Here is a 21,850-nt window from a genome sequence, read left to right as displayed (position 1 = left end):
CTCACGACCAAAATGACGTAAACGTGTACAAAATGACCAAAATGTGTCCAAAATGCCAACAAGGTATGTAAAATTATGCAAAATGTGAAAAATTGTCCAAAATGAACCGATATTAGTCCAAAATACCTAAAATTGATCAGAAATGCTTGAATCATCATTTGGACCGACCACAGGAACCTTAAAGTTTACCCAGAAGGACCTTCGTGAATTAAATTGATTTACTGAGTTTGTATTTCTGGGATTTATTGATCTGTTTAACCTTTTTGTTTCTGGATTAAACCCTTTTAGTTTCATCTCTGAAGCTCCTTCATGTGTCGGCGTTTAGAAAGAAACCTGAATAAATTTATCCTGCTGACATTTTAGCTCTCATTAACTTCTGACCTCCAGAAAAAAGGGAGAAGTTGGGATGTGATCAGAATAGACCAGCATCACCTGGCATCGCCATGGTAACCAGGCAGTGGGCGAAAGATGTCAGCATCCGTCGCCATGGAGATGAAGGCCTGTTTGGACAGATGTGGCGTCTCACAGCTAGAATAGACGCCTCTGATGAGAAGAAAAACAAATAATCGTCTGTTTGGGACAAAAACCTTAAAACAGTTAATAGACAGCGAACTATCTGTAATTAGAGGAGCAGTGAGGAGGTTCTACTTTATTCTACTGATCAAACCGTCTTTTATTTAGAACTGGTGACTATAAAACATTGTCTCCATGGTGATGAGGTTCTGCTTTATTCTATTTAGAACCGCTGACTAATAGAACTTGGTCTCCTTCAGATTAACGGAGTCGACATCCAGAACAAACAGGAAGCCGTCGCCATCCTGACCCGAGAGGACAGCATCAACTTCTCCCTGCTGCTGGCCAGACCCGACACCGAGGTGAGACGACTCGAAGTAACATGACATAACACGAGATTACTTCGCGACTTGACTCAACACAAGGCGACACAAGAAAAATACAGGACAACACCGATGAACTCGACACAATGAGACGTGACACAACATGAGACGACAGGAGATGACTTGACTAGACCCAACATGAAGCAACACGATACGAGACGACATGTCGCGACTTGACTCAACACAAGGCGACAAAAGAAAAAGACGAGACAACACCTCTCTGCTTAACACAATGAGACGTGACACGAAATGAGAACAGGAGATGCGGCGACTTGACTAGGCTCAAGATGAAACAACATGTCTCAACTCGACACGAGACAACACGAAACAACAAGACTCGAAAACAAAACGAAAACAAGACTTGATACGAGACAAATGAGCCAAAACTGGTGGAAAATGAAAACTGTCCTTATTCCAGATATTTAGTCTTCAGATTGTGACACCTTGAGTGGACGTAAAACTGACTTGGAAGCAGTTTCTAAACACACTTTAAAACATTTAGCAGGATGTGGATCAGCAGACGTCCATCCTAACGAGGTTCCTTTAAAGCTACAGAACGTGACTGAATGTTCTTACTGTGTTGCTATGGAAACGCAGCGACTGGGAGCCATGATGGATGTTTGACCCCACAGTGTTTTCTGCTGACAGGACCAAACCCTGATAGATATTCACGGACACGCCGCAGACTGATGAATATTCACAGCTCGAACCAGACGAATGAGCCGTCAGTCAGCGTCTAACCGACTCAGACGGTTCTAACGAGAAAACAGGAAGTGATGGATGTTTTATCCACGGAGCAAACGACCAATTAGGAGGAGCAGCGATAAAAACAGAGAGGAAAACTATTAGAACGATAAATCATCCGAAGCTTCAACAAAACAAAGCTGATCAAACAAGCCGCTGGAGCACCAGTTAAACCGGCCTGTTCTTTGGCGTAGAACAGTCCGATGCTCCTCACTGTAAATCTACTGAAAACATCTTCAGCTTCTTTATGCTTCCTTAGACTCATCAGAAACATATGGGCAAATATTTTTAGAAAATGCATTTACATTACTGAACCTGAGTTTAGTCATGCCGCTTCTTGAGGAGAAAAAAGTAAAATTTTGATGCATTTGCTCATTTCTGTTTTTTTAATGTCATTTTTTTTAAGGTTATTTAGAGCCGCAAATTTCAGCGCTATTTTACATTAAAGACAGAAAGTCAGGCTGTTCTGCAAGCGTTGTTGTTTTTATTGTTTGTTGTCTGTGTTGTTGTTGGTTATTTGTGTTGTTGTTTGTTTGTTGTATGGTTGTTTGTTGTTTGTGTTTTTGCTGGTTGTTGATTGTTGGTGTTTGTGTTATTTTTTGTTGGTGGTTGTGTTGTTCGTTGTAGTTTGTTGTGGGTTCATTGTGTTGTTTTTTGTTGGTGGTTGTGTTGTTGGTTGAAGTATGTTGTTTGTTCATTGTGTTGTTTTTTTGTTGGTGGTTGTGTTGTTGGTTGTAGTATGTTGTTGGTTCATTGTGTTGTTTTTTGTTGGTGGTTGTGTTGTTCGTTGTAGTTTGTTGTTGGTTCGTTGTGTTGTTTTTTTGTTGGTGGTTGTGTTGTTTGTTGTAGTTTGTTGTTGGTTCATTGTGTTGTTTTTTTGTTGGTGGTTGTGTTGTTGGTTGTAGTATGTTGTTGGTTCATTGTGTTGTTTTTTGTTGGTGGTTGTGTTGTTGGTTGTAGTTTGTTGTGGGTTCATTGTGTTGTTTTTTGTTGGTGGTTGTGTTGTTGGTTGAAGTATGTTGTTTGTTCATTGTGTTGTTTTTTGTTGGTGGTTGTGTTGTTGGTTGTAGTATGTTGTTGGTTCATTGTGTTGTTTTTTGTTGGTGGTTGTGTTGTTCGTTGTAGTATGTTGTTGGTTCATTGTGTTGTTTTTTGTTGGTGGTTGTGTTGTTCGTTGGTGGCTGCTGTTGGTTGTTGTTAGTTGCTGTTGCTGATTGTTATTGTTTGTTATTGTTGTTTTTTTCTGTTGTCTGTGTTGTTGTTAGTTGTATGTTGTTGCTTGTTTGCGTTGCTGATTGTTGTTTGTTGTTGTTTGCTATTTTTTGTCTGTTGTCTGTGTTGTTAATTGTATATGTTGTTGGTTGTTTGTGTTGCTAGCTGTTTTTGTTATTGGTTATTTTTATTGGTGGTTGTTTGTGTTGCTGTTGTTTGTTGTTTGTTCATTGGTGGCTGTTTATGTTGTAGGTTGTTTGTTGCTGTTGATGATTGTTGTTGTTTGTTGTTGGTTTTTGTCTGCTGTCTGTATTGTTTGTTGCTGTTGGCTGGTTGTTGTTATTCAGTCTAGCTTCATGTCAAACAACCACATTTTGAGAGAATATAAAATGTTTAATTTTAAAATAAGTCTCGTCAATTTTGGCCTCACGCTCCCTGTCATCAGCTCTTCCATTTGAGTTTGTAGAATAAACAACAACAAAACTGACTTTTTTGAATATATGTTTGAAGATATCAATTTAAAAATTACAGAAAATTGTCTGTTTATGTACTTTAAAGTCAAACTACATCAACACCATTAATATGGACTGAAGCTGAATTTAAATGACATTGTGGATTTGAGTCAATGGTAAAAGATTTATAGACTGAACAGAGACAGAAGATGTCAGAAAAGATGAAAGGAAGCTGGATGGAGGAGAAGATATCGAGCCCACATGATCTGATTTATTCTGTCAAGGTTCTGACACAAACATCCGTCACACATTCAGACCTGCAACAAGAACACATGATCATATGAGATTCACATACGTGTTACTTCTCATATGATCTGGATTCATCAAAGACTTTTATTTCCTACATGGTTAAAGGCAAAAAGATGGATGAAAATCTGTAATTCTATGGTCAAATATTGTATACACATTGATATATAGATAAAAATCACATTCATATTCATACAAATACCAAAAAATAGAATAATATTATTTTTTAGGGTTTTTTTTTAAAGTTAATGTAAATGAACACTGTTAACATGTGATTTTAATGGATATTATCTGTATTTTTCACAACATTAAGGAAATCTGAGAAATGACTTTTAAAAAAGATTCAGTTTTAATTAATCAGAACTTGACCAAGTAGAAAGTTCTAGAGTAGATCTACTGACAACTGTAAAGACCTCTGATTAATGTCTTTTAAGCCTGAACTTTAAATACAAACACAACAATACAAATAATGCAAAATAATACACTAACACGCAACATCACCATAAACAATATGTTAAATCGCCACATTGAGTCAAAATAGGCATGAAGAGTTGTGAACTTCCTACAGAAAGACGCAAAATTATCACAAAAAGATAAAAAAAAATAACCAAAAACTAGTTGCAGAATCACTACGAGTCAAAAACCCTACAAAAGACACAAAATCACCCCCAAAATATACAAAATCAGCCCTGCAGAGATGAGGAATTACCACAAAGAGTCAAAAGTACCACAAAAACTGTCCTAATATCTGCTGTAGAAAGTTCTAGAGGAGACCTACTGACAACTGGAAGATCACTGATTAATATTTGATATCTTGTTTTTAAGTCTGAACTTAAACAGAAATGCAGATACAACTATGTTCAGGTTCATGGGGACTTTTTTTGCAGGAATTCTATTTCCTGGTGAACAAAAGCTGTGAGTTCTTGGACTTTCTGCTGATTCGTTGGCAAGAATAAATAAATCCCTGAATCCATCCTGATCTGGTGTCAGTTTTTACCAGAACTCAGATGTGTTTCTCCTCCTAAATGTCCTGGTTCTATCTGCTGGATTGATGAAGTTCTGAGGCTCAGAAATGATGAAAAAAGTCCATTAAAAAGTGATAAATCTGGATCCACCTCTATGGACTTCAAGGACCTGGATTGTTCTAAGTGAGACTAAACTTAAAGACTGGAAGCAGGAAAGGAGAACGTCCCCTGGAGAAAGTTCTAGAGTAGACCTACAGACAACTGGAGAACTTTCTACAGGAGACGTTCTCCTCTATGAACTAAAAGGACCTGGAACTCTGCAAATATTCCCAGTATGAAGGTAGAACTTTGATCACTGGAGATGAAGAACCAGATGGTTCAGAGGAGGTTTGGGGGGAAGGAACAAACAGATTTATCATTGTGCTAACTCTGAAGATGCTAAACGTCACAACAAAAGGAATTTCTACCTCCTGAACTCTTTAATTTCGTTTTTACATTAATCTTCTGTCTTTCAGAATGAAAACGTTGAGGACGACATGGAGCTGATGGACGGAGCAGATTTACCTCCAGATCATCGGGCCTCCTTCACCTCCTCCCACCTGTCTGGATACTATCGGCTCCACGGACCAGGACCAGGAGGGCCAGGAGGACCAGGAGGACTAGGAGGAGGTCCAGCTGATCCTGGGGGAGGCAGGGAGGGGGTCGGGAGTGAGGATGATGATGAGGAGGATGACGAGGGCCAGGGGGAGAAGGAGGACCGGGACCCTCCAGTGCCGCTGCCCCCTCTGCTGGGTCTGGCTCCGCTGCTGTCAACCAGCCAGGACCTGGACAGTGGAGTGGGTCGGACCGATTACAGCACCGAGCCCGACCTGCTGGGAGACCAGACAAGCACCTGCAACACCAACACCACCAACACACCGGGCAGCACCAGGAAGTTCAGGCCTGGACCCAGCCCCAGGTAGGACCATGGCTCTAAAGCTAGTCCAGGTAATACACTGGACCTAACCATAACCCAGGTAATAGTCTGGGTCTAACCCAGACCCAGTTAGGACCATGAGTCTAAAGCGAGTTCACATAATACACTGGACCTAACCATAACCCAGGTAATATACCAGACCTAACCCTAGCTCAGGTAATATACTGGACCTGATCCTAACCTAGGTAATAAAAAAGGTCTAACTCAGCCCCAGGTAATATGCTGAATCTGATCCAGTCCCTGGTAATTAACTGGATCTAACCCAGTCCCAGGTAATGTACAGGATCTGATTCAATCCCAGGTAATATACTGGATTCAGACTTGTCCCAGGTGGGAGGTTCTGATCCAGCAGCCTCAGGAACTCAGAATTTCCTTCACATGACTCTAAAGTTTTACACACGGAATAAAAGCACTAAAGTCTTACATTTAAATTTTATTTTTGGTTGTAAATACGGCACAAAGAAAAAAGTTTTGTGAAGAATTTCACTGTAAAATCTGATAATACTCTGTGCAATACTCCCCACAGACCCAGTCCTCGGCCCAGCCCCGGCCTCGGTCCCAGCCCCAGACCGAGCCCCAGTCCTGGGCAAGGTCGCGGAGACACCACCCCTCCATTCCTCCACCTCCGGGAGCTCCAGCTCAGCTCCGACTCGCTGCCCGGTCTGGATTGGACCCCCGGGGGAGGACCAGCGGCGTTCAGCCCCCACCACCACCACGGCAAGGTCTGAGAACCACAAGAACCAGAACCAGCACCAGAACTCACCACTGTATCTTTTATTCAAATGACAGCATTTATCAAAGCCAGGCGATGCTTGATGACCCAAATTAAAGTTTAAAATCAGGATATTTCATTGAAATCACTTTATTCTGAACGATTCCTTTAAAAATTTGCCAAAAATAAATTGTTTACAGGAACCAGATTCCGTAAAACCCTAAAAATTCTCCACTTTTTGGTGTAGCTAAGAAGCCTAGACTGACTAAACCGTAGCCAGCAGTCACATGACAAAAAAAGACAAAACAACCAAAATGTGACACAAAATGAACACAAAAAGATGGTAAATAACCTGAATTCGATGCTAATGATCTACAAAGTTGTCAAACCTTGATGGTACCATGAAAACTGTTGGTTCTAACCTAATTCTGCAAAAAAAAAATAAAAAAATTCTACAGTTCTTGGTGTAACTCTGAAGCCAAGACAAACTGCGATCAACAGGACATGACAAAAAACAAGAATAGAGTTCAAATCCTGATAATGTTTGTACTACAGATCTCCACTGGAAGGACAGATACGTTGGTTTCAGGTGTTTTAAAATCAAATAGTGACAATAACAGAGGCTACAGCAGGACTCATGCTCTGATAATAACTCTCAGTGGGATGTCTAAAGTGTTTCTCAGCTCAGAAAACCCTTCAGTCCATTATCTAACTGATGCACTTCAGCCGTCTCATAGCAACAGGAGATGTGAACACTGTTCAGAGCTGAGAGATGACAAAGAAAGATATCAGCAGGGGGAATCTGCACAAATACACTTTAAAATAGCTTCTGTTAGCACAACTACATGTTGTTCAAACTTGTTGAAAGTCAAAATATATTTGAAAACTGTTTTAAAAAGGATAAAATTACAAAATTCAGGCTTAAGAGATGATTCTATCAGTACACAACTAAGACACAAAAACACCGACTTTGTCAATACCAGTTTGTCTGAAAGTCCTAAACTCTGGTTGGAGGTCATCAACCTCCACATTAGTCTTTATCATGGTGTCCGTTGCTAGCTAAACTCCCATGGTGCTCTCTGCTTTAACATGAACTGTAGTCTGAGTGACGCTTCCTCTGCTCTCTACAGGATTAAACAGGAAGAGGCTCCACCTGGTGGAACAATCAGGAACAACAGCTAAAGAATATATTGTCAAAATGATCCAAAATTTGCCCAAGTTTACTTATAATGTGTCCAAAATAACTCAAAACCTGTCTGGAATTACCAATAGCTTGTCCAAAATGACTCAGAATGAGACCAAAATCACTAAAAAAATGTCCAAGACTGATCAGAATTAGTCTAATTAATTACTTAAAAATTTTCCTAAATGACTGGAAAAATTGTCAAAAACAACTTGAAACTGGTCCAAAATGTGTAGAAATTTGCTAGCTAAACTCCCACAATGCTCTGTGCTTCAACATGAACTGTAATCTGGAAGCCATCTTGTAGCCTGATGCAAGCTTTTTATTGGCTAACTCCTGACCTCTGACCTTCAGCACTACCTCCACGTCCACCACCAGCCCCCGCTGACGATGATGATGATGATGCCGGGTCTGACGGAGGAAGAGTGTCGGCGATACCAGGAGCTGCTGGAGATCAAGTGTCAGTACGAGAGGCGCAATCAGAGAGGATCGACGACAACCGAACGAGGAGACGCCGAAGGAGACCTGGAGTTCCAGGAGGGGAGAGCGGAGCCCGGAGAGGAGGTCGAGGCTTCTTCTTCGGTGGTGGTGGACGTGAAATGCAACGAGACGCCGAGCGAACACGAGATGGCGCTGATCGAGGAGGAGCTGCGCCACCTGGAGTTCAAGTGTCGCAACATCCTGCGGGCGCAAAAGATGCAGCAGCTCCGAGAAAGATGTCTGAAGGCCTGGATGATGGAGGAGGAGACGGCGCCGAGACCTCCAGAACCAGGTAACCATGACAACAACCAACAGGAAACAAAGCAACAAAACATGAGACGAAAGTCAGACAAAAACTGAGACACAAAATGACAATGAGACAAACGACATGAAACAATACAAAAGAGACCAAAAATTAGACAAGAAAGTTTGGAAGCAACAAAAAATTATACAAACGACAAAAACAACACAATATTACAAAAATGAGACGCAAAAATGAGAAACAAAATGACGAAAAAACGAGACAAATGACATGAAACAAAACTAAAGACAAAAAATTTTACAAAAAAGTTACAAAGCAGCAAAAAGATTACAAAAATGAGACACAAAACAACCAAAATGAGAAACAAAACAATAAAAACACGAGACAGATGACAAAGGTCAGACAAATATAGACAATAAAAGCACAAAAACGAGACAAAATATTACAAAAACGAGACACAAAACAACAAAAGAACACTCTAGGATTTTACTTTTATGATCTAAACAACTTATCATGGTCTAGAAATTATTTTAACTTTGTAGTTTTGCTAATTTACAATCTGTAGTTAATGTTTTCTCTGGAATTTTTACACTTTGAAGGCCGGGTTGGACCCACTGGAGGACCACTTTTGGCCCGCGACTTGCATGTTTGACACTCCTGGTTTAGAGTTTTATTATTTTTCTTTCATACCATAAAAACCAAATGTCTCGCTGCAGATCTGGAGGACGACAATGACGATAATGACTCTCACCACCACGAGCTGTCGGCCATCAACGAGCTGCCAGAACGCGACAGCAGCAGCGCCTACAACACTGGCGGCGAGAGCTGCCGCAGCACGCCATTGGTCAGCACAGAGCAGATCCCGCCCCTCCAGGAAGACGAGGACAGTGAGGCGAGAGGGGGGCGGGGCCTGATGTCTCCACCTCCCCTCCTTCCCTTAAGCCGCCTCCCCCCTCTGAACTCCCCCCTCACCCCCCGACGTCACCGAGACCGAGAGCGCCGTCACTCCAACCTCAGCTGCTCCTTCTCCCCAAGCTCATACAGGAAGTACGAAGCAGCCAATGGCAGCACGGCGACCGGCTCAAGCTCCACCCCCTCTACACCTTCAAAGTTCAGGTGGTAGTTTTAACCGCTAGTTCTTACTATATGTGTTCTTTGTTCATGAATAATGCTGGATGTTTGTTGTCATTTTCAGATCGCTGAGCAGGGAGGTGGCATCATCATCAAGAAGAGCTGATGGAGGGCGGAGCTCCAGAGCAGGTGATTCTCTATTCTAACCAATCAGAATCCTCATCAAAATCAGTCGATTCTTCATCTCCAGTAACTTTATCAATGATCAGAGTTCTACCTTCATACTGGGAATATTTCCACATCACAAAACACAAAAAGTTACTAAAGAGTTGTACAAAATGGCTTAGAATCATTAAAAATGTTGAAATGATGGAGAAAGTCCATTAAAAAGTGATAAATCTGCACCCACCTCTATGGACTTCAAGGCCCTGGAACTCTGGAAATATTCACAGTTTGAGGATAGAATTCTGATCATTAATAATGTTCCTGGAGATGATTCTAAATACTCTGACTTCACCTGTTTCAACTATAGAAAGTTCTAGAGTAGACCTACCAACAACTGTTAGGATTCATTGATTGATATCTTAGACCTCCTGTACACACCTGAAGGACCTGGAACTCATTTTCATAGCTTGAAATTAGAACTTTGATCATTAAATAAAATTACTGAAGTTGATTGCAGTTCTTTTTGACTATTTTCTATGGTTTATGACTGCAGGTGGTGCCCCCAGGAGGTCTGATGGTGGAAGTGCAGAGTCGAGTCCATACTTCTCCAGAAGACGCCACAGTAAACCTCTGGACCGCTATCAGAGCTGCATGACGCTGCCGTCCGAGGGTCTGGTGGAGCCTCTGGACCGGGTCAGGGACCGGGTGGGGGACCGAGTCCGACCAGAGGGCGAGGACAGAGGGATGGGAACCGGCAGCAGCTGCCCGGCCAGCCCTCGCAGTGTCAACAGCGCCCCCTGTCCTCTGGAGGACCAACATGGCGGGGCGTCCAGGCTGGGGCTGGCCTTACCACTGGGACTGACCCAGTCATCACCGACCGCCTCACCACAGCGCATGGAGTGGAAGGTAAAAGAATAAATCATGTCCAAATAGCCCTGGAACAACTCGATATTTATTAGAATCAAAGACGCAATAAAATATGATCCATTTATTAGTTCACTGTTCAATAATTTACTGTTATTTTACAGATTTTTCCTGTAATAAAAAATATAAATATAAATTCACATTAAACCTGTGTCTTCGTAGATGGTAATTAGTTGTTTCTGTGTGTTTTTTTTAAACTTTTAAGCGTACATTTTTTTCAACTGTTGTTTCACGTTTTGTTAGATTCCAGATATTATCCAGTAAAATCGCAAAAAAAAGGTAATGATTTACATGTTGACCCTCAAAAAAGTGACCAAAACTGGACGGTAATGCACTCATTTTGTTTATGTAACAGTGTTTAAACATAGCATATTAGTTTATCCTGTATTCAACCCAGCAAAAATTATTATTTTACAAATATTTAGTGTTATTTGAAAGAAAATATATGTACATTTAGGATGGAAAAAAGTAACAATAAAATACAATTTACTGTTATTTTACAGATTTTTCCTGTTTTATTAAATTATACATAACAGCTAAATTATACTAATAAAAATCTGTGTCTTTGTAAATGTACCTATGACTATTATTTTACAACATTTAATCGTAAAATTGTTTAGAAATTATTTGCAGGAAAATTTATGTATATTTAGGTTAGGAAAAAAATAAAAATAACAAATAAAATACAGCTATTTTACAGATTTTGTTTTGTTAAACATAATTAGTAAAATCAAACAAAATGGCTTCACTATTTTTAATGGATTTAAATCACAACTGTAGAGATATTTTCTGTTATTTTTGCAGTTTTTGGAAATAGTTTCAAAGTTTTTAACGTATTTTTCTTGCCGTATGGTGACGTTTATTGATATGATTAAAAAAATTCATCCACAAGACGGTAATTTCAGAGATATGAAGCAGTTTTAATATCAAATACGTGATTTTAAATGAGTATAACTCGTGGTGTAATCTTCTAAAAGATGCCGTTTGGCTGAATGTGAGGATTTATGGATTTATCTGGTCAAGGTTATTTGAAACCTCCAGTGTTTGAATAATCTGAGGTCAAGCAGCTGCTGCAGCTCAAATTAAACCTCAGACAGCTGAAAGGAAATCAGGATTTAAAGGTTTACACCAGGAGATGATGTTTTGTCTGTTTTCTGTCCAGGTGAAGATCCGCAGCGACGGAACTCGATATGTGGCGAAGCGTCCGGTCAGAGATCGACTACTGAAGGCTCGAGCCTTGAAGATTCGAGAAGAACGAAGTGGGATGACGACGGACGACGACGCTGCCAGTGAGATGAAGCAGGTGAAGTTAGAGTATTTAGAATCATCTCCAGGAACATTATTAATGATCAGAGTTCTACCTTCAAATTGGGAATATTTCCAAAGTTCCAGGTCCTTGAAGTCCATAGAGCAGAACGTCCTCTGTAGAAAGTTCTTCTTGTCGGTAGTTCTACTCTAGAACTTTCTACAGTTGTCGGTTGGTCTACTCTAGAACTTTCTCCAGTTGTCAGTAGATCTACAGTAGAACTTTCTACAGTTGTCGGTTGGTCTACTCTAGAACTTTCTCCAGTTGTCAGTAGATCTACTCTAGAACTTTCTCCAGTTGTAGGTAGATCTACTCTAGAACTTTCTCCAGTTGTCGGTTGGTCTACTCTAGAACTTTCTCCAGTTGTCAGTAGATCTACACTAGAACTTTCTCCAGTTGTCGGTAGATCTACTCTAGAACTTTCTCCAGTTGTCGGTAGGTCTACTCTAGAACTTTCTCCATTTGTCAGTAGGTCTACTCTAGAACTTTCTACAGTTGTCGGTTGGTCTACTCTAGAACTTTCTCCAGTTGTCGGTAGGTCTACTCTAGAACTTTCTATAGGGGACGTTCCCCTTTCTTGCTTCCAGTCTTCAAGTTTAGTCTCACTTAGAACATTCAGAACTAGAGACCTCCAGGTCCTTGAAGGAGGGAACTGTGGCCCATAAAGACTCGATTTCAAATTATGACTGAAAACTAAACTAAAATGAACTAAAATGAAAAAAATAACAAAAAAATATTCAAACTGCCTCCAAACCTTTCTGAAACCACACATTTTGCTTTAAATGACTCAAATATTGTCCAAAAATGCGAAAAAAAAGTCGTACAAAATATCTAAAACCTCAAACTGATCCAAATTATCTGGATTTGTTCCCAGAACAACTGAAAATGTGACCAGAATGACAGAAGCATTGACCAAATGACCTCAAACACAGACACTAAACATCTAGAAATTTTTCCATGACTCAAGGTTGTCAAAAATACTCATAAAATGGTCCATTAAGACTCAATTTGTCAGTATGACTCAAATATTGTTCGAAAACCATCTGAAACGTGTCTAAAATGAATTTTAAAATTATTAAAACTTATTTTGTTTGAGGTACTTTTGTTCATATTTAATCTCTTAAAATGAGAATATTCCATAAAAAAACAACCAGAACCTCCTCAGAACCATCTGATTTTTGGCAGCATCAACCAGCAAATACGTCCAGCTGATCCAAGTTTTCCAAATGACAACAACATGCCTGAAATGACTCCAAGTTTTTCCACAATGACTCAAGAATTGTCCAGAAAACCTCAGATTTTTCCAGAATACCTCAAAACTATTCAAAGGTTGTTGAAACCTTTGACCAAAATCACTCCTACTTTGTCCAAAAGTGGGATGTATGCCGTTTGAACAGTAAAACTGCTTCCTTGGATGTGTTTCTGTTTCAGTTTGTCCTAATGTTGTTCAAAATGTCGTGCAGTTTGTTCAGAAAGAGCCAGAAATCGTCCAAAATGCTTCAGACTTATTGAAAATGTTTCAAGACCAAGCAGAAATGACAAAGACTGACCAAAATGATTCCTAATTTATGTATCAATGAGTCAGAAATGGTTCAAAATGACAAGAATGTGTCTGAAGGAACTCAAAACTTGACAAACCCATGTCCAAAATGTTTGGAAATCTGTCCTGAGTAGGCTGAAAATAACTACGAATCAAAATTAGTTCAAAATGACAAAAACAAGCCCAAAATACTTAAAGATGAATCTAAAATGATCCAGTGTTTCAAAAAAATGCAAAATGACTCCAAATTAGTCCAAAATTACTCAAAAATTGTCTGAAATTGTTCAAATTTGTCCAAAATGATCCAAAATCTGACCAACACAAATCTTGTCAAAAATTACTCCAAATTAGTCCAAACTGAAAATAAAATTAGACCAAAACACTTGAAGCTGAGTCCGAAATGACCCAGTGTTTCCAAAATAACGTAAACTATGTACAAAATGACTCCCATTCAGTCCAAAATTACTTAAAATATTTCAAATAGGACTCAAAATGTGTCTAAAGTAGTTCACATTTGTCCAAAAATATTAAAAATGTGACTAATATCACACAAATCTTGTAAAAAAATCAACAAAAACATGTCCAAATTGACAAACATTTGTCCAAAATACTTTAAATTTGTCCAAAATTACTCAATATTCTTGCAAGAAGACTTAAACTTTTTTCTAAAATGGTGTTCAGTATTGTTTCCACCCAAAGGAATTTGGACAATCTTAACTTGTGCTGATGTGTATTTTTTGATTATTTTTTATTTATCTATTTTTTTTTACTTATGCGACTTAAATATTTGTACTTCAATCTTTGCTGCTGTAGTGTAGAAAACTCCCTGACTGTGGGATTAATGAAAGGATATTGGACTGTATCAAAACCTCCAAAATGAGTAAAAAAAAATAACTCAAACTTTGTCCAAAATGTCAAAAACTTTCCCAAAATGACACAAATCTAGTCAAAAATCACTCAGAATTAGTCTGAATTGACTCAAAATTAGATCAAAATATTCTAAATTAGTCAAAAATGTCTAGTACGTGTCCAAAATACTGAAAGATCAGTCTAAAATACACTAAATAATGTAAACTTTGCACAAAATTACTCAAAGGTAGTCAAAAGTTACTCATAATTGGCTCAAAAGTACTTAAAATTGCTCTACAGTGACTCAAAATTAAAAATGTGACCAACATAACACAAAACTTGTCAAAAACACTTTCCGTATTTTCCGCACCATAAGGCGCATCGGATTGTAAGGCCCAGTCTCGATTACGGGCTTTATTTCTGTACTTAAGTCATATATAAGGCACCCCGTATTATTGGTCGCATGCTAAAACAAGGAAACGCAAGCAAAACAGTGAGTTTGGTTGAACTTTATTCTACTATGTATTTAAAAATACACTCACATTATTTTCTGATCAATCTTTTGTCACACATCCATCAAAGTCCTCGTCTTCTGTATCTGAATTGAGCAGCTGGGCAGTTTCGACATCAAACATGCCGGGTTCACTCTCGTCATTGTCGGAGTCAGTCTCGTTGCCGGGTGGCTGTTCAGCAACTAAGCCGAAAGCTCGGACAACAGTCAGTACTGTACGTAGCTTTATGTAATGTTCTCTAACAGGTGTATCGCTGTCAGCGTGTCTCGTGTACGTATTACGTCCCTATGTTGGCGGGAAATGGTCCGACAGTTAGATTTCGGAACTCAGTGCACACATATGACGCACCGGGTTAAAAGGCGCACCGTCGATTTTTGAGAAAATTAAAGGCTTTTAAGTGCGCCTTATAGTGCGGAAAATACAGTAAAATGAGTCCAAAATGACTAAATCTTGTCCAAACTAAGGTGTTAATGTTTGTTATGACTGAACAAACCAACATCCAGCGGGGAAACATTGGTTTGCAGCTGATTTCTAACCCATTTCCATCTTCATATTCAGCTGATTGTTCTTGTGTCGTGTCTGATTTGAAACAACTTTCAACCTCTGGTCCAAACAGGGTCGATACTGGAGCAAAGAAGAGAGGAAGCAGCAGCTGCTCAGAGCCCGAGAGAACCGAAGAAGAAGAGAGTTCATGATGCAGAGTCGCCTGGATTACCTCAGAGGAGACAGGTAGACACAAAACTGGACCAAAAAGATCTGAAATACATCTGAACACTCCTGAAAACACCTGATAACACCTGCAAAACATCTGGAAACACTTGAAAAACATCTAAAAGACACTTAGAAAACATTGTAAAACACACGACAAACACCTAGAAATACCTACAATACATCTGAAAACACCTAAAAACACTGGTCACCACCTTAAAACACCTGAAAAACACTTGACAACACATGGAAAACACCTGGAAACAGCTAAAAAACACTTGAAATACACCTTAAAAATCTCCTGTAGAAACCTGAAAACACATGTAAACACCTGATAAACACCGTAAAAACCTGACCTGAAAGTTTTTTTTAAAAAACTTCCTGATGTCAGATTGGATAAAAGCCTGGTTGTGTTCAAATTGTGCAACAAAGAGTTTTCTGATCACCTCAATGTAAAACATGCTGCTGTTAGCACCAGAGCTAACGTTAGCTATGACAGTCAATGCCCAGGTGCTTGATTTTATACACCTGTGGCCACGGAAGTGATTGGAACACCTGATTCTGATTATTTGGATGGGTGAGCAGATACTTTTGGCAATAAAGTGTACGTTTAGTTTAGAAATAAAAACTTATATTCCTAAAAAAGAACCATCAAAATGACACCATTTATCGGACCCAGAAACCATGAAAACAGAATTAATCTGTGGAATTTCAACTTTTTGAAGCTCCTTGAACTACTGATGCTGATGTTCTGAGCCGTACAGACAGAAAACCAACCAAATGCAGGCTTTAAATCATCATAATCACTTTTTTCCCCCAAATGTCCCATTTTATTGTCCCATTCAGTCGTCGACCAAAATTTATTTGAATTGCTAAACTTTACTTATTGTGTCAAATATTGATATTTCACAAAAGTGCGATTAATCGTGATAAATATATATATATATATATATATAGAGAGAGAGAGAGAGAGAGAGAGATTCTCATCATGAAGTTATTTTTATGATATTTAATACAATTTGTGAGTTACATAAGATCTGAAGGACATTTAACTTCCAAGAAAAATATTTTTAGTGAGAACTCAGATTAATCCAAAATCTCTCAAAAACTGTTCAAAAGTTATTTAAACCTTCGAGCAAAATCATTCACAATTTGTCCAAAGTGACCAGAAAACTGGACCAAACAGCTGAAATGAACCAAAAACGCTTCAAAACTTTGCATAAATTCCTCTTAACTCGACCAAATTTATACAAATCTTTCCAAAATGAATGACAACCTGTCTTTAGATAGTAAGAGAAATGAACAAAAAAATCCAAAATCAATGTAATAAAAAACAACTTTGGACATCGGCATTACAATCATTGGTATTCTGGATGTGTCTTCTGTTTTAGTTTGTATAACATAACTAAAAAAATGTCCTAAAGTTGTTCAAAATGAGCCAAAAATCATCCAAAATGTCCCAGACGTATTGAAACTGCCTCAAGAAATGTCCAAATAGACTCATAATTTGTGTAAAAATGACTGAGAAATGACTCAAAACTCGACTACAAGACAAACCGCTGTCCAGGATGTTTGGAAATCTGTCCTGATTAGTTTAAAAATATCTATTACTTGACATTAGGCATCCCAGAAGACTTAAAAATACCAGCTTCCTGCAGGTTTTGTGCTGAAATGTTCCTCGTGTTTCTTCTACCTCCAGGGATCCTTCGTCTTCGTCGTCTGGAGTCACTGATCAGCTTCAGAACAACAACAACGTCCTGCTGCTGAGCCACAAGAAGCTGACGAGGAGGAGGAACCGCCGAATCATGGACAACTGGATCACCATCCAGGAGCTGCTGGCCCACGGATCCAGGTCTCCGGACGGGAAGAAGATCTACAACCCTCTGCTGTCCGTCACCACCGTGTGATTGTAGGAAGACTCAGGATTTACAGGAAGGAGGGGAAACGGTGGATAGACCTCAAATATGAGACAGAAACTGAGCTGAAACTACGAAGAGGATGATTAAAGACCTGGAAAGTTCAAACCCTGTGAATAGACGTGAAAATGAGTTTTACAGATATTCATGTTAGATCCTGAAGGAAACACCGGAGAGGAACTGATGTCCTTCCTTCAACCATCTGAGGAATTCCTGGTTCATGTTTCAATCTAAAGTCCTGCAGCTCTGTGAAACCAGAACATGAAGAAGAACTCAGAAATGTCCTCAGCAGTACGCAGTAAATCAGAATTTACTTCTTCTGACCACAAGAAATGTACCTCTAGAACCTCTTTCGGTGGCAGAGAAGTGCCCACACTGCTGTACGTACTTCTTCTACTTTAAACTGGTCACTACTACCACTTGTTTCTGCTTGTGATGTCCTAACATTCTCCTCTGTTGTTCTATTTCCTACTTAGAACTGGCATGAGGTCCAGGAACTGCTAATTGTTGATTTTCTGCACACTTCAAACTGTTAGATCCTTCGCAGCAGAGTTCCTTCTGTGGAAAGCTGCCTCTTCTTGTTATCCAGATACAGTGTTTACTGGTGTTGCAATCTATACATCAGTTCAAACTGAGGTGAAGTCGCATCTGTGTGAATCAAAAAAGCATTTCTCCTTATTCCAAGTCTTTCCCAAGAGAGGCTGAAGGGTTAGAAACAGAAAGACCCTCTGGAATTGGTCAGAGATGGTTCACAGCATTACAAGTACCTGATAAGTGTTGCTGTAGATCCCCTTCCATGTTTACAGATGGCTGTTCCAATGCAGGAACTTGGTGTAAATGGTGAACCTGCCTGGAGAGGAAAATCAAGACTGCATCATAAGTACCTGATAAGTGGTACCACACACATCATCCCTTGTTTAAAAATATGGCAATTCCAGGTCATTTTCCATTGAAGGAACTTGGTGTAAACAGTGGTGAAACCACCTGGAAAGGACTATTAAGACTGCTTCATAAGTACCTGATAAGTGGCACATTAGATTCCCTTCCATGATTACAGGTGGCAGCTCGTCATAATTTCCTACAAAAGGAACAAGACGGGAATGGTATTAAAACTGCCCAGAGACGAACATCTAGACTGCATCATAAGTACCTGATAAATGGTATACTGGACCCCATCCCACTGATTAAAGATGGCAGTTCCTGGTCATTTTTTACCACAGGAACTTGGTGTAAACAGTGGTGAAACTGCCTGGAGAGGAATATCAAGACTACATCATAAGTACCTGATAAATGGTGCCGCATACCTCATCCCTTGCTTAGAAAAGCGGAAATTCCAAGTAATTTTCCTCTTCAGGTACTTGGTGTAAATGGTGAACCTCCCTGGAGAGGAACATCAAGACTTCATCAAACGTACTTGATAAGTGGTATACTGGATTACCTTCCATGTTTACAGATGGCACCTTGTCATAATTTCCTACAACAGGAGCAAGGCGGGAATAGTGTTGAAACTGCCCAGGGATGAACATCAAGACTGCATCATAAGTACCTGATAAGTGGTATAGTAGACCCCATCCCACCGATTAAAGATTGCAGATCCTGGTCATTTTTCACTGCAGGAACTTGGTTTGAATAGCAGTGAAACTGCCTGGAGAATAATATAAGATTGTATTATAAGTAACTGATAAGTGGTACCACATACATCATCCCTTGTTCAGAAAAATGTCCGTTTCAGGCAATTTTTACTGCAGTAATTTAAACAGTGGTGAACCAGCCTGCAGACTATTATCAGGACTACATCATAAGTACCTGCTCATTGCTGCCTCCTGCGGCTAAAACTCCTCATTACCAGCAGTGGAATGTGGGATTAATGTACAGAAATTTATCGCTACGATGCTGAGAAATTAGACAAATTATTCAAAGTTTTATAAAGACACGGTGAAGACGGACCAATGATGTGATCTGAGGGTGAAATATTCCACTTTTATATTTGTCTGTTTTTGATTTTTTGTAAGTTGTCTTAAAGAGTTTCATCTCTTGCCTTTCAATCATTTGTCAAATCACAAATGCCTTTGAAAATGTTATTTTTTAACATTATTGTGTGTTAAATTGTCGACATTTAGCATCAAACTGTTCCTAGAATTTTATACATTTTGTACGTTTTGTTGTGAGTTTTTCCTGCAGGATGGTTCACGGTGAGGTCAAGGATTCTGGACCGACGTACAACGAGATCCTAAATGCATGACTTCAGCATCGAATTTATATTGGATAGAGTTCTTGTCATGTACAAAAAGCCTTGTTCAGACATTTTTAGTAGTCAAAGACGTGAAAGTGCAAAACAATTAAAATTAAATTGAAGTGAAAGCAGAACGATTAAGTATTTTTTTTCTTTCTTTGGCGTTTTGGTGCTTTCAGATGAATCCATCCATTGTCTATACACCGCTTTATCCTCACTAGGGTCATGGGGGGTGCTGGAGTCTATCCTAGCTGACTGAAGACAGGGGACACCCTGGACAGGTCACCAGTCTGTCACAGGGCTACATATACAGACACACAATCACACTCACATTCACACCTACGGACAATTTAGAGTAACCAATTAACCTCAGCATGTTTTTGGACTGTGGGAGGAAGCCGGAGTACCCGGAGAAAACCCACGCATGCACAGGGAGAACATGCAAACTCCATGCAGAAAGATCCCAGGCCCACCCCAGGATTTGAACCGGGGATCTTCTTGCTGCAAGGTGACAGTGCTAACCACTATTTCACTGTGCAGCCCTTCAGATGAATCCATTACTTTAATTCACTGGTGAAAACATGACAGCGATTTAGAAGTGTATTTTATTCTTTACCTTATAAAGATTGGTTCAAGGTGCTTCCAAGATATTAATCAGTGATCCTTTCCTGCTTCCAATCTTTAAGTTTAGTCTCAGAATATTCCAGGTCCTTGAAGTCCATAGAGGTGGGTCCAGATTTATCACTTTTTAATGGACTTTTCCATCATTTCTGAGCCTCAGAACTTGAAGAGTTCATTTGCAAAAACAGATAACTCCATTTTGATAAATTTTCAGAAAACTTTTTTGAATTGTTTACTTGAGATAATATCAATCAAACTGAAGTTGAGTGGATTTGACTCAGTACAAAAATACATGACAAAACAGAGAAAAAATAAATTATTAGTGTTATTATAATTATTATCTCAAGTAAACAATAAAAAAAATGAGTTTTCTGAAAAGGGAGTGACCTGTTTTTGCAAATGAACTGTTCACTTCATCAGTCCAGCAGATAGAACCATGACATTTAGGAGGAAAAACACATCTGAGTTCTGATTAAAAAAACAAACAACTGACACCAGATCAGTTCTACATTCATCCAGGTGTCACAGTCTCGACACTGAACCTGATTTTGACAAAATTACTCAGAAAATGCTCAGATTACCTCAAACTGATCCTAAGTGTTGAGATTTGTTTCCGAAATGTGACCAGAATGAAACATCGACCATATTTCCTCAAGCACCGGCACAAAACACCGAGAAACTTTTTCAGAACGATTCAAAACTAGACAACTCATCAAAAAATGACAGATAAAACAGCCCTGAAAGTGGTTCTACAGAGGTGGTTCTTGTGGCTAGAACCTGCCAAAAGGTTCAGAACCCCCAAAGTGTTCCTGTGGTGGAAGGTGGCCTCAAATGTGTCACTAACTGTGGATTTTACACAAAATAAATCAGGAGAAACTCACCATCAGTAACCTTGATGTCAAAGTCCACGCATGTTTCAGGAACCAGGGATCCACCCAAACCACATCGGTACCGTCCTTGATCAGAAACCCCCTCTGGGCTGATTTGTGTTCGTACTGGACGCTGTATCTGCCGTTCTGAGATGTGTCCTCGTCAGTTTTAACCAGGATGTCTTCACCTTTACATTCTCTCCTACAGAAGAATTTCCGACCTCCAGAGGAACCAAAGGAACATATGATGGAAACATTTGTTCCTTCAGCGTAGGGAAACACGTTGATTTTAGCTGCGATGAGCTCGATGTGTTGAGCTGTTGAAAAGACGAACAGAGAATCATGATCAGAATTTTTCTTTCAGTTCGTTCTTCAATCAGATGTAAACTGATTCATCCAAGAGGCTTCTTCAGTTGAAGAAGATGAACTGAAGAAGCCTCCTGGATGAAGGTGAAACATCTTCAAGAACCTGCAAGAGAAAACCAGTTTAGTTCTACTGAAGCTCCTACGATTACCATGACCTAGAAGACGGAGTGTCTACAAAGACTTTTAAGGACTGATTTCTGACTGTCTTGGGCGGGTCTTTATTAAACCCCAAGAACACCAAACCTACCATCAAGCATGGAGGTGGCAGCATCATGCTCAGTGGAACTGGAGCTTTACACAAAGTAAATGGAATAATGAAGAAGGAGGATCACCTCCACATTCTTCAGGAGAACCTAAAACCATCAGCAGAAGGTTGATCTTGGACACAGTTGGATGTTTCAACAAGACAATGAGCCCAAACACACATCAGACATAGTAAAGAAATGGTTCCATCAGGCTGGAATGAAGGTTCTAGACTGGTCTCCCCAAAGTCCTGACTTAAACCCATCAAGAACCTGTGGACTGATGAAGAAACAAGTCTGAGTCAGAAAGACAAGTTTAGAGTAACTAAACTAAACTAAT

General features: G+C 39.5%; 1 protein-coding gene across 1 annotated transcript in view; it reads left to right on the top strand.

The window, feature by feature from the left end:
- LOC110969287 (PDZ domain-containing protein 4-like) overlaps nucleotides 1-19,546 on the top strand; it is a 48,190-nt gene extending 28,644 nt beyond the window's left edge. Inside the window, 10 exon segments of the mRNA XM_022219348.2 lie at nucleotides 774-875; nucleotides 5,091-5,533; nucleotides 6,078-6,273; nucleotides 7,801-8,218; nucleotides 8,905-9,304; nucleotides 9,384-9,448; nucleotides 9,978-10,330; nucleotides 11,511-11,651; nucleotides 15,172-15,284; nucleotides 16,963-19,546. Coding sequence (XP_022075040.2) covers nucleotides 774-875; nucleotides 5,091-5,533; nucleotides 6,078-6,273; nucleotides 7,801-8,218; nucleotides 8,905-9,304; nucleotides 9,384-9,448; nucleotides 9,978-10,330; nucleotides 11,511-11,651; nucleotides 15,172-15,284; nucleotides 16,963-17,170 — 2,439 coding nt within the window. The 3' untranslated portion in view covers nucleotides 17,171-19,546.
- Nucleotides 19,547-21,850: the final 2,304 nt, after the last annotated feature.

Source organism: Acanthochromis polyacanthus, chromosome 6 (assembly GCF_021347895.1).
Source record: "Acanthochromis polyacanthus isolate Apoly-LR-REF ecotype Palm Island chromosome 6, KAUST_Apoly_ChrSc, whole genome shotgun sequence".
NCBI lineage: Eukaryota > Metazoa > Chordata > Actinopteri > Pomacentridae > Acanthochromis > Acanthochromis polyacanthus.
The sequence above is the reverse complement of the archived record's forward strand: the minus strand, read 5'-3'. Positions and strand labels throughout refer to the sequence as shown.